The sequence below is a fragment of the Haplochromis burtoni genome, unplaced genomic scaffold (genome assembly GCF_018398535.1).
Source record: "Haplochromis burtoni strain Fernald_Lab_line unplaced genomic scaffold, NCSU_Asbu1 Contig_899, whole genome shotgun sequence".
Classification (NCBI taxonomy): Eukaryota; Metazoa; Chordata; class Actinopteri; order Cichliformes; family Cichlidae; genus Haplochromis; species Haplochromis burtoni.
This window is the reverse complement of record NW_024583260.1, coordinates 36990-48693: the sequence shown is the minus strand read 5'-3', so window position 1 is coordinate 48693 and position 11704 is coordinate 36990. Positions and strand designations below refer to the sequence as shown.

The following is an 11704-nucleotide window of genomic DNA, read 5'->3' as shown; positions in this document are numbered from 1 at the left end:
CACAGCACAGTAGTACACAGCAGAGTCAGACACTGCAGCAGAGGAGATCTCCAGATGAAACTCCTTTTTTTCTTTGTCATGTATAAACTTCAGCTTTTCTGTTTTCTCTGAATAGTAGGCGATGAGAAACTCTGGATGTGAATTAGGTTTCTGTTTGTACCAGAAGAAGTAAGTTTCAGAGCCTGAATAGTTGCAGGAGAGAGTCACAGTTTCTGCTTCCAAACTCATCACTACATCTTTAGATGGTGTCAGTAAATCCTCAGAGGATCCTGAAAACAACAAAGACATATTTCACCATCATGTTTCTGCATCTTTAAACTTAGTTTATAAAAAGTGAATCAATTCAAACAACATCCAGATATTTTCATGTCCATCATCTCCTTTTACATCTCACTCCATCTTTTGATGACTCACCAGTCTGAAAGGAGACTATCATCATCCAAATGAAAAGCAGCAACATGATTTTCTCTTGGACTGAATGAACAATAGAGAGAACACAGCAGCTCTTCAGCTCCTACATGAAGCCTTTCATGTTCACTGCTGTAGCTCCTCCTCTTGCTGAGCTCTGTTTCCATTCAAGCTGATGAAGCTTTGACAGTGATGCTGCAGTCATCATCATCATCAAGAAGGTCAGACTGAAGGAGGAGCCTGCAGAGCTCCGACTGCATCCTGCACACACAGTCTGACTGAAACATGTTCGAGCAACAAAAAGAAGTTTACCAAGTTAACAGCACAGAGCTTCAATTATAGTTTTAAAATGAGCAACAATAAAACTTCTGAAACTCCTGACAGTGTTCTTGTTCTAAGACACCAACTGTATTTGGTGAGACAAACTTACTCTTCTCTGCGTTTAATCGTTAGTTGTTCATCTCTGGCTCTCTGCCACAGCGTGACTTTGTCCTGGCTTCCTCCTCTCACCTGATGACCGCCCCTCCCTGAGCCTTTTCCTGCTTGAAGTTTATTCCTGTTAAAAGGGAGTTTTTCCTTCCCACTGTTGCCTGTGCTTGCTCATAGGTGTTCATGTTATTGTTGGGGTTTTCTCTCTGTCTCTGTTCTTAATACTCCACTGAATGTCTGTTTGGAAGTTTCTCCTGAGATTTGCAATGATTTTCTGAACTTTTTATTGAAAAGGTTGTCACCACCAGGGCTCTTATCACAGCTCCTGACTCTGACCCCTCTGTCTCTGTCCCTTGCACTGCTGTTTTCACTCAGTTTGAGCTTGTGACGCTCTCCACTTTAGAGGATGTGGTTCGCCATATTAAGCCCACAGGTTCCCCTCGTGGTCCTTTCCCTCCACAATTCTTTAAAGAAATTTTTCCTGGTATAGGGCAGTCTGTCCTTGACATTATTAACAGCAGTCTGTCTTCTGGTGTGGTTCCTCCAAATTTCAAACATGCAGTAGTGCAGCCACTGCTTAAGAAACCTAGCCTTGATCACACAGTTTTAGCGAACTATAGGCCTATTTCCAAGCTGCCTTTAGTCTCCAAGGTTTTAGAGAAAATAGTTTTTAGTCATCTGAAAGATTTTCTAGATGGTAATGGCATCTTTGAGGTTTTTCAGTCAGGTTTTAAAACACTTCATAGCACAGAATCTGCATTATTAAGGGTTTTTAATGACATCCTTCTGGCATGTCATTCTGGTAACCATGTTGTTCTTGTCTTGCTTGACCTAACTGCTGCCTTTGACACCGTAGACCACAATATTCTAACTTCTCGATTAAGTGATGTAGTGGGTATTGGTGGCACTGCACTTAATTGGTTTAGGTCTTATTTGTCAGACAGAACTTTCTCTGTCAGCCTTCTCGGTTACGAATCGTCTTCTGCTCCTCTGTCATGCGGCGTCCCACAGGGCTCAATTTTAGGGCCACTACTCTTTTTACTGTATCTTTAGAAGGCCCGGGATCTTATTTCATTGTTATGCCGATGACTGCCAAATTTATTTGCCACTAAAGCACAAGGATGGCATCTCCATAAAACCTCTCTTGACATGTCTAGATGACATTAAAGCTTGGTTGGTTCTAAACTTTTAAAATTTTAATGAAAAGAAAACAGAAGTGTCGGTGTTTGGACCCAGTGGTCCCTCTGCGTCCTCCTCTGTAGATTTGGGATCCCTGGAAGTCTATTTAAAACCTGTTGTTACTGACCTTGGTTTTAAGTTGGACAGTGATTTTAAATTGGACAACCAAATCAGAGCAGTGGTGAAGTCCAGTTTTTATCATTTAAGGCGACTGGCAAGAGTAAAATCTTTTCTTTCGAGGCAGCACCTTGAAGCAGTGATCCATGCTTTTATTTCTTCCCGCCTGGACGACTGTAACTCACTTTATGTGGGGGTCAGTCAGTCGTTGCTCTCACGTCTGCAGCTGGTTCAAAATGCGGCTGCACGACTCCTAACAGGAACTTGTAAAAGAGAGCATATAACCCCCGTGCTGGCCTCTCTGCACTGGCTGCCTGTGTCTTTTAGAGTTCATTTTAAAATTCTCATGTTTGTTTTTAAATGCCTTCAGCCTTGCCCCGCCTTACCTCTCTGAGCTTCTTCATCCCCACACACCCTGTCGGTCTCTCAGGTCAGCTGACCAGCTGCTCCTGGAGGTACCGAGATCCAGGAGGAAGCTCAGAGGGGACAGGGCCTTCTCTATCGTGGCTCCAAAATTATGGAATAATTTGCCCATGCACGTTAGAGAGGCCCCTTCACTGTCCACTTTTAAATCACGTCTTAAAACCCACTTTTATTCCTTGGCTTTTAACCTCAGTGAGACTTAGTTTCTCTTTTAATTGAAGCAGTTATTTAATTAATGATTTCACTCTTTTATTTGTTTTTATTTATATCTCATGTAATTTTATTTTACATGTACAGCACTTTGTGTCAGCTGTGGTTGTTTTAAAGTGCTTTATAAATAAAGGTGATGATGATGATGATGTCATTGTAGGGTCTTTACCTTACAGTGTTCAGCCCATTGAGGTGACTGTTTGGTGCTATATAAATAAACCTGAATTGAATACAACCGTGTGTTACTCCCTCTACAGCACAGAGTTCCTGTTGCACGCTGAGAAGTGGACATCAGAGATGAGCAGTATTGCAAAAGAGTAATTAGATTACTGTTACTTTCCCGTAGCCATGCTGCATTACTAAACTGTGATTTTGTTTGTGAATGTGTCTCATGACAGTGACGTCCGTGGCAGCAACAGACGTGTGCAGATCAACACGTATAATATGGTGTGATGGAGAGAGTACAAACACGCAGTGTTTAAAGTGTGGAAGTAATCGCATTACTTTGAATTTGAGTCTGTAAAGAGTGACAAAAATATTAGCGTCCACTGTACACTCTGTGTGGGCAGAAAACTTCCATGGGAGGAAGCAATTGAGGAAGCATTTGAGCGTAAGAAGCTGCGCTATGCCAACAACAGCTGAGGCAGAGGAGAGAGGCTGGAAGATCAAGGTGGGCCCGGTGGAAGTGGGGTGCAGGGGCTTTGTGGCCAACAGCAAAACTGCTCAGAGAGACTGGGATCAGAGGACAGGCACAACGGCAGGCTATAAGAGAACTAGCTAACAGTGCTGAGAGGAGCAGTCACTGGCCATGGTTAAAAAGGGCTGACATCACTTGGGGAGCTAAGGCAGTCAGCTAACCATGAGAAAATAAATATTCTGCTCTTCTTCCCTTTTTTGGGAGGCAGTGGGGAGGTAGAGCGTACAGCCCGATCCGGGGGGGAGGTGTGGGAAGCCAGACCGGGCGCCCCCCCCTGCTCTTCTCTCTCCTATCTTGTCCCGTTTGTCTTACTTCTCTCGATCACCTTTTCTATCCCTTTGAAGAAGTTAGGCTCCATAAATGCTAAAGAGGTAAGTATTATTTCTCAGTTGCAGTAGATAGAAATAGATAGAAAATAAACTGTAGGAAACTAAACAGAAGAAAGAAGGAGAGAAATAACAATTTAACACAAACCACTGACACTCCGGGGCCTGACCAACCCTGGCAGGGCCTCCTTGGATGAGGGTGTCTGGTGATAATGGCCGAAACACCCGACGAATCCAAGGTCCACAACTGACGATGTGTCCCAAATTTAAAATGATAATCTAGATCAGAGCTCTAATCCCTAAACCTAACCAAGGAAGGAAAAAGGCAGATTAGCCTGGGTAAAAGACCGAAAGTTGAGGCACAACGATGCGTGCTGCTGACAAAGTTTCTGGGCTTTCCTCATAACAGCCGTCCCTCAAGAGTCTCTCCATCTGAAGCAATGCATTATCAGGGACCGTAACATCGAGTCCTTTTACTGAATCTACAGCAAAAAATTAAACTTCGAATCTGTGCGAGCAGCGAGCACGCTGCCACGGGAATGTGACATTAACAGACAGACACCCGGATGCCCCCACTGACACGACCGCTGTGGGCAAACCTCCACCCGCCCCACTCCTGCTAAACAGGTGACAATAGATTTAAGAGCGACAGGACTCAGTGCTGCTGAATCTTTGATTTCATTTATTTTTGCTGTGTTTTACTTGCATCTATTTGAAAAAGTGTAAACACAAAACTTTATTTTATGCTGGAATGTGCAGAAAATAGGTTTAAATGTTAAACACATTTCTTCAAGTCAAAGACTGTTGCATATAATTTAATTTTTGCTTGATGCATAAAGTTAAAAGATTAATACTAATAAAACGAATTTTAGAAAGAGACTTTCATTTGATTCAGTTTCATATGATGGATTATGGGCTAAAGGTCTATTTCTTTATTACGTACTGAGCTTGTGTATCATGTTTTTAAAAAGTAACTAAGTAATAAGTAACTAATTACTGTTGAATATAAGTAATCAGTAAAGTAACAAGATTACTTTCTTTGAGAAGTAATCAGTAATTAGTAACTAATTACTATTTTCATGTAACTGGACCAGCGTCTGAGTCATTATTTGAAAAACAGACTCCTTACAGGTCCTCAGCTGACAGCTTCATGATACCGGATTGCAAAGGGACTAAAATACATTGTTGTATAACCCTTGATGTCCCAAAGCCATTTCTTTGATCAGCAGTTGTGCAAATGTACTGTTTATAAAGTTGAGGAAACCTAGAGTCAGCTGAGACTGAAGAAGTCACCTGGATGAGTGACGAATCGTTTCTCACACTGAAAACGTCCAGGTGAACAGAATCAACTTTTTGGAACTTGGTGTCCCAGCTTTCAGTCTGTACACAGGCTGTTTGAAAAGTTCTTTCTTCAGGTGTTATTGTGAGAGTAAAACTGAAGCCACAAAAATTGATGCTCAACACGCTCAGTTTGCTAAATGGTTCATATCAGGCCAAGAATAACTCTTTATGAGAAATAATAAATCACCTAGTTTCTGCTCTACTTGCTTACTTTAGACTCACAAAACTCACAACAGCACTTAATGATTTACAGTGGACTGAGTCACATGTCACACTAGTGAAGTGGAGTGAAAAAAAGGGATTATATCCAACCAAAGCACTGAGGTTTAACAGTGTGTGGCTCCCTCTAGTGGATGTTGTGGAGTATTCTGTTGTCTTTGCTCCAAAGGTTTTTGTACAGAGTTTTGCTGTTTCCTGTCACTGTGGGCCTCACAGCACAGTAGTACACAGCAGAGTCAGACACTGCAGCAGAGGAGATCGTTATTTGTCTTTGATCATCAACGACTTTAAAAGACACTCTGGAGAATTCTTGCTTCAATAAATCTCCATTTCCCAAATGAGAGATCAGGAACTCTGGTGGGTTTCCTGGATATTGTCGATACCAGAAGAAATAATCGTTGACATTAGCTTGTCCAGAGAATCTGTAGGACAGAGTGAGAGTGTTTCCTTCTACAGTGGACTCTTCATCCTTGACTGCAGTGAGTTGATCACAGCTGACACCTAAAGGAAGAGATAAATGTTGTTAAAGACGATGTTAAACTGTGAGCGCCTGTTCCAGTGATTTCTAGCAAACAGATCCTTTAAAGACATTTCTTCTTCCTGCTTTAACCGACCTGTTAGTGTGATCACAAACAAAGGAAACATGAGCCAGTAATGCAGTGACAGCATCTTCCACACACTATCTGTTCTGTATGCTTCACATATTGAATGTATCTGACAGTGGGAGTCCTTTTCTGCTCTGTGACAGTGTTGCTCCTCCTTCAGCCTCTTCCTCCTCCTTCAGCCTCTTCCTCCTCTCATATCTCTGCGTGTTCAGTCTTATCTTCATTTAGCTGCAGAAAGTTGCAGCTCATCGGGTCGATTTGGTGAATCTCACATTCAGACAGTTTGTTCATGTTCAAATGTCACCTTCACCTTAATGTGAGCACAATGTCAGAAAAAGGCTTAATAAAGATTATTGTGACCTTTATTTTAGCGCATTTATGAACTTTATTAATTCATTGATGTGCGGGAGCTCTGGTATATGTTTGTGTATTTTTCATCTTGTTTGAAGAACAAACTGGGAATTTAAAAGAACATACAGACACGAGAGCGGGATTCAAAGGAACTTTCCTCATCGACAGGAAGCGCTCTGTGTGACAGCAGGCGGAAGTAAACAAGGAAAAGGCGGAAGTGGTTCCGTTTCTTGTGTGTCGCGCGAGCAGCAAAGCTGTTGCGTCTTCAAAGGCTTAATTTAGACTTTATGAGACATTCACGCCTGTGCGGACTGAACGTGGAGTAATTTCTGTGCGTTAGGGCGCAATTTATGTGTGTGAGCTGAGTGTGTGAGCTGAGTGTGTGAGCTGCGGCAGCAACGATGCCTTCAGTTCAGTATCTGAGAGAGTTTATCAACGAGCGACTAACTGCTGCTGCTGAACAAATATTCTTGGAGTTCGAAAAAACGATCGTCCAGTACGAGGAAGAGATCGACCGTCAGCGCAGACTGCTGGATATCACCTGGAAACCCCAAATCAAGCTGCACAGGACAGGTGAGTGTCCCTCTGAGGGAGCATCCTGATCACAGCTCTGCGGGACGTTTCTGATTGTGAGGACTTTTTGGAGATGTGAGCTAACAAAGAGCAAACAGAGGACAGGGCTGCGCTGTGAGGATGAATTATAAATTTAAGAAAGAGGGAGATGATGAAGTGAAACTGTCTTTGATAGAGCAAATAATGTCAGGTGACCAGATATTCATAATAATAAATTTATTTTAATATTATTTATTTGAAGTGAAGTAGTAGTTATGTAGCAGACATTAGTAAATGTCTCTATGGAGACCTGCAGCCCACGTCACCCCTCCCTACTTATATATTGCAATTTGGCCGTTAAAGTGACTTCTTGTGTTAGGGAGGATTTGTTTGTTGTTGAGTGCAATGTTAAAATAAGTTCTTTAAAAGCCAAAAATGATTTGATATGAAGGCAATATGAGCAAAGAGTACAAACATGTTGAGGTGTGAGTTCAGGGAGAGAGTCAAAGACGAATGTGTTCTCTTATGTCTGCATTTTTATTTTGTTAAATACAAACAAAATGATAGAAGTGCTGCCACGTGTCTGAACAGGAAGAGAGGACCGATGGGTTTGTTTGGTAGATCAGTGAAGGCTGCAGTTAGTGAAGAGTGGGACAAAGAAATGTGCGTTCATGTTTGCTGTTTTGTCTTGTTGTAGAATATTTGAAATTTTAAAAAACAAACATTTTCAGAAATATTTGTGGCTGTTTGTTTGTTTGTTTGTTTGTTTGTTTGTTTGTTTTTGTACTACTTGATCACTAAAGTTGCCCTCCAATGAGATGACAGTGCCAGCAGTGGCCCACAGCTCGTTTAAGTTTGAGACCCCTGGTCTACAGTGTGCAGCATTAAACATGACAGAAAATCTCATAAATAAATTTATTTTTTTAATATAAGGAAATATCTTAGTAAGCAGTCTCTGTTGAAGTAAAAAGTGGACTTTTTTGCTGTCACCACAGTTTCCAGTGGAAGTAGCTGATATAGTCATGTATCGTGTGCCATGTCCTGATCCAGAATGGCGGCTACATCACTGCATTAGCTATAAACACCTGTGAAGTGCCCCCCTGGGGGGGTTAGGGTTAGCAGCATCTGTCTCATGAAATCAGCTAATCCAGGTACATGTGTGTGGTTTATCAGGTGTGTTACACAGGAGGAGGACAGGGAGCACACGTGCTTTTCTGTAAACTCATTTAGTGCAGTAACATTCATCCATCCCTCCACTGTCATGAACTATAGAGATTGAAAATGTGACGTCATTCAGGGGTAAAACCGCAAAGAATTCTGGGAACTCGTGGCAAGAGGTACTAGCACACAGGCTTTCAATTGAAATCAGTCACACAGCGATAAAAAGAAACACAAAAAATGTCAAGAAGCTGTTGTATTATTAACTACAATAGCCGGTCGCATGACAGCCACGGGAAGCCGACGGGTAAAGAGATCGGTTGTTATCGGATTACGTCGTTGAAGAGAAATTGTTCGAGCCATGTTTCCGAAGTAACAAAGAGGCGACGGATGGCCTGGATTGCAGCCATTCAAAGACCAAATATAACGTCCCAGAACACTCCAGCTCACAGGTTAGTCTGCTCCAAGCATTCCCACACAGGTCAGTCTGCTGTTGTAGTTAATGTGTCATTTTCATAACATAATTGGTGATATAGGTTACAAGCAAGTCTGGCGCTGAACAGAAATTGTCGCGCTATGCTCCTTTGTTTATTGTGCATAAATAGTGAATTGTCCTGACACAATATTGCGTTTCGCTTCTGTTATTATGGTACATTGACAAAAACATATACTTTCATTCACAGGATAAAACAGTTGTTTTGTATCACTAATTGCCCAGTGCGATTACAGCATACAGTATTATTGTCACTGCTACATTTCTGTGATGCTACCAGAAATTATTTCCACTACTAATTAATTACCCTTGAGCTCAAAGGTCCTATTAATAAACGGTTAACGAATGTGTATTTATGACAGAGATTTGTGAGACTGGTAAACTTACCTTTGTTCGTACGATGGTCTTTCGTTCTACACGGTGCATTTCAAGGTCCTGCACCCATCCGTCGGTAAACTGTACCTGGGCTTGTTGCAGTGACCTGAAGTTACTAAACTTCATGAGTGTATGCACTCACTCCAAGAACCGTATGATTATAAATATGAGCGTGGTGAAAGTTGGGCAGCACGCTAACGTATTTTGTCCCTCTGTGTGCTCGTAAGGGTCTGACCCTTTCACTCCTTTGATTTTTTATCTTTTCTTTGACTTTTCATCAAGTCTGTCTTTGTACGGACCGGCATTGTTCTCCTTCGTTTTGTACATACCTTTTTGGGGGGCAAAGAAAAAGCAAGAATTTATTGGAACTGAAGAATGAACGTTTTGCGGTGCTGCAAATGCTTGCGTTTGATGCAGGTACTTGGATTGTTTTGCCACGAGTTCCCGGCATGCAATGCGCGAAAGTCACGTAGTTTGTCAATCTCTATACTCACTCTACGTTCGTGAATTCATGATTTTGACTAAAACCAATACTAGCTTTACCTCATGCCATTTTCTTTAGCCTACATTTTTCAGTGTTTGCTCCCTTGAATATACCACCAGAGAAAAGTGAAGGTTGATTGTACCACATAATATCGATTATATGCTATCATAGCGAGAAAAACAGTTTTGACTTCCCTTGATTACAGGTACCTGAAAGAGTTTGAGTTTGTGTCACAGTAGGGTAACACCTTGATACAAGTCACCAGAAACTATTTTAAGCCGCTGGCAGGGAGACACGTCTGGCTTCTATCGGCCTACTTTTGAGTAGGCAGGCTAGCTCAGGCTCCTTCCCCATTGTCACCCCAGAGAGGTGACATTCCATGTCCCAATTGCCAGTCTTGGTAGCCAGGGATCGGTCCACCAGGGCTTCCGCTCCGCTCCTAGAGGTTGGGTTCCTTACGCCGCCTCCTGCAGGTGGTGGGCCTGCAGGACGATGGGCCCGTGTCCCGTTTTCAGGCTGGGCCCCATGGACTAAGGCCCAGTCACCAGTCGCTTGCCCATGAACACCCTTCCCCATGCCTGGCTCCAGGGCAGGGCTCTGGTAACCCTATCCAAGGAAGGGTGAACTGTTCCCTTGATCTTACACTCATAGGGGTCTTCTGAATCTCTCTTTGTCTAGTCCCTTACCCTGGACCAATTTGCCACATGAGACCCTTCCAGGGGGGAAAAGCCCCCAGACAACACAACACACAAACCCCTCCACCACGATAAGGTAGCGATTCGCAGCACTGACAACAATTGGAAACCTTTTGTGCATTTCAGAGAATCATGTTCAGTTCACTTTTGTTTTTGTTGTCTCCTTTAGTCCCTCCAGACGTCCCGCAGCTGCCTGTCTGTAAGGAGGAGGAGGTTCTCATTGAGCTGCAGCTCTGTGACCAGGAGAGGAGCTCCAGTCTGGGCCAGGAAGAGCCAGAACCTCCACAGATTAAAGAGGAACAGGAGGAACTCTGCAGGAGTGAGGAGGGAGAGGAGCTTGGATTGAAGGAGGAGACTGATACCTTAATGGTGCCTGCTCCTAATGAGGAAAGAGACCACAGTGAATCAGAAGGAGGCTCTGCTGTAGCTGAGAGCCAGGATCAGGAAGAAAGCAGGAGTGCAGATCCAGGATCAACTGGAAATAAAAATGAAAGTCAAGAATTTCCTCCCAGATCAGGGAGTCAGTATAATTTTGACACAGCTAAAAAGTTTTTAAAATGTGACGTTTGTGGAAAATGCTTTAAAGATAATTATGAAATGAAACGACATTACAGAATCCACACAGGTGAGAAACCGTATTCTTGTGAAATGTGTGGGCATCGTTTTAGTCAGAAGAGTACTTTGACTGTCCACATGAGAATCCACACAAGTGAGAAGCCGTATCCATGTCAAACATGTGGAAAAATGTTTACACGCAGTAGTCGTCTGCTGGAGCACGTAAGATCTCACACAGGAGAGAAACCATATCCTTGTAAAATGTGCGGGAAAATGTTCACACGTAGTAGTTACCTGTCGGTGCACATAAGAACGCACACAGGAGAGAAACCGCATCATTGTAAAACATGTGGGGAAATGTTCACCTATAGTAGTCAGCTCTTGCGCCACATGAAAACTCACACAGCTGAGAAGTCTTAGAGTATGTTGGAACTAGAGATGCACGCACTAAATTATTTTTTGGCCATTTCAGATTTTTCTCTGGGTGTCCTGCTGGTACTGATTTTTGATAATTGATGTTTAACTTTGACCATATAGAAACACCAATCACCAATGGTTTTCTCTGAACTCTGGATAGATTCGATAGATGAAGCCGATTTGTTAGGTTTGTAGCTACAAATGTTTTATGTGGGTCCAAACTGAGATATTATGGTACACAGTGGGCGATAAATAACTGACAGTTGTTACTTTATTAGTGTCTTATGGTGTGAAATAACATGTATGAGCTGTTTGGTTTTAAATAAATGGCAGATGTTGAAGCTATTATATATTTGTATATTTTTATTGCTCTATTTGTTTCACTGCTGTTTTTCATTTCATTGGGGGGGGGGGGGGGGGTGATTAAAAAGTCAAGATAGGATATGGAAATCTCAGGTTGTATAGATAGGGTAAGCAGGTATAGGACCAGCATGCACTGGTTGGTTGTTTGTTTGTTTTTTTAAATACCTGCACAGGAGGGGCAGCAAAGAGAAAAAGTCTGCATGAAGGGATGAGGTCACTCAAGACCTCACTCCTGTACCTGCAGAGGTGTTTGGAGACCTCTGCTCTCTGAGCCAAGTAGCCACATGAGGCCACAGCCTGAGGGAAA

At 42.6% G+C, this 11704-nt stretch overlaps 1 protein-coding gene and 1 gene segment (V, D, J or C); one reads left to right on the top strand and one right to left on the bottom strand.

Annotated features, from left to right (window-relative positions):
• Positions 1 to 5259: 5259 nt before the first annotated feature.
• LOC121812876 lies at positions 5260 to 6209 on the bottom strand. The segment is given in 2 exon segments: positions 5260 to 5850; positions 5964 to 6209. Coding segments are annotated over 2 exon segments (429 nt in total).
• Positions 6210 to 6485: 276 nt separating this feature from the next.
• Positions 6486 to 11395, top strand: LOC102297299 (zinc finger protein 22). Of its 2 annotated transcripts, XR_001335905.2 has the most exons (3): positions 6492 to 6878; positions 10046 to 10138; positions 10232 to 10357. XR_001335905.2 is itself a non-coding variant. In XM_005951045.3 (2 exons), exons 1-2 carry the CDS (start codon positions 6707 to 6709, stop codon positions 11035 to 11037), a joined length of 978 nt encoding a protein of 325 aa, XP_005951107.1. In that variant the 5' UTR covers positions 6486 to 6706; the 3' UTR covers positions 11038 to 11395. The 2 variants fall into 2 exon arrangements, 1 of the variants encoding a protein (XP_005951107.1); XM_005951045.3 differs by lacking the exon at positions 10046 to 10138 and having other exon boundaries at positions 6486 to 6878; positions 10232 to 11395.
• Positions 11396 to 11704: the final 309 nt, after the last annotated feature.

Coding starts and splice junctions, on each gene's coding strand:
- LOC102297299 (XM_005951045.3), top strand. CDS start 6,707: ATGCCTTCAGTTCAGTATCTGAGAGAGTTTATCAACGAGCGACTAACT. Junction 6,879..10,231: donor AATCAAGCTGCACAGGACAG/GTGAGTGTCCCT, acceptor TGTCTCCTTTAG/TCCCTCCAGACGTCCCGCAG.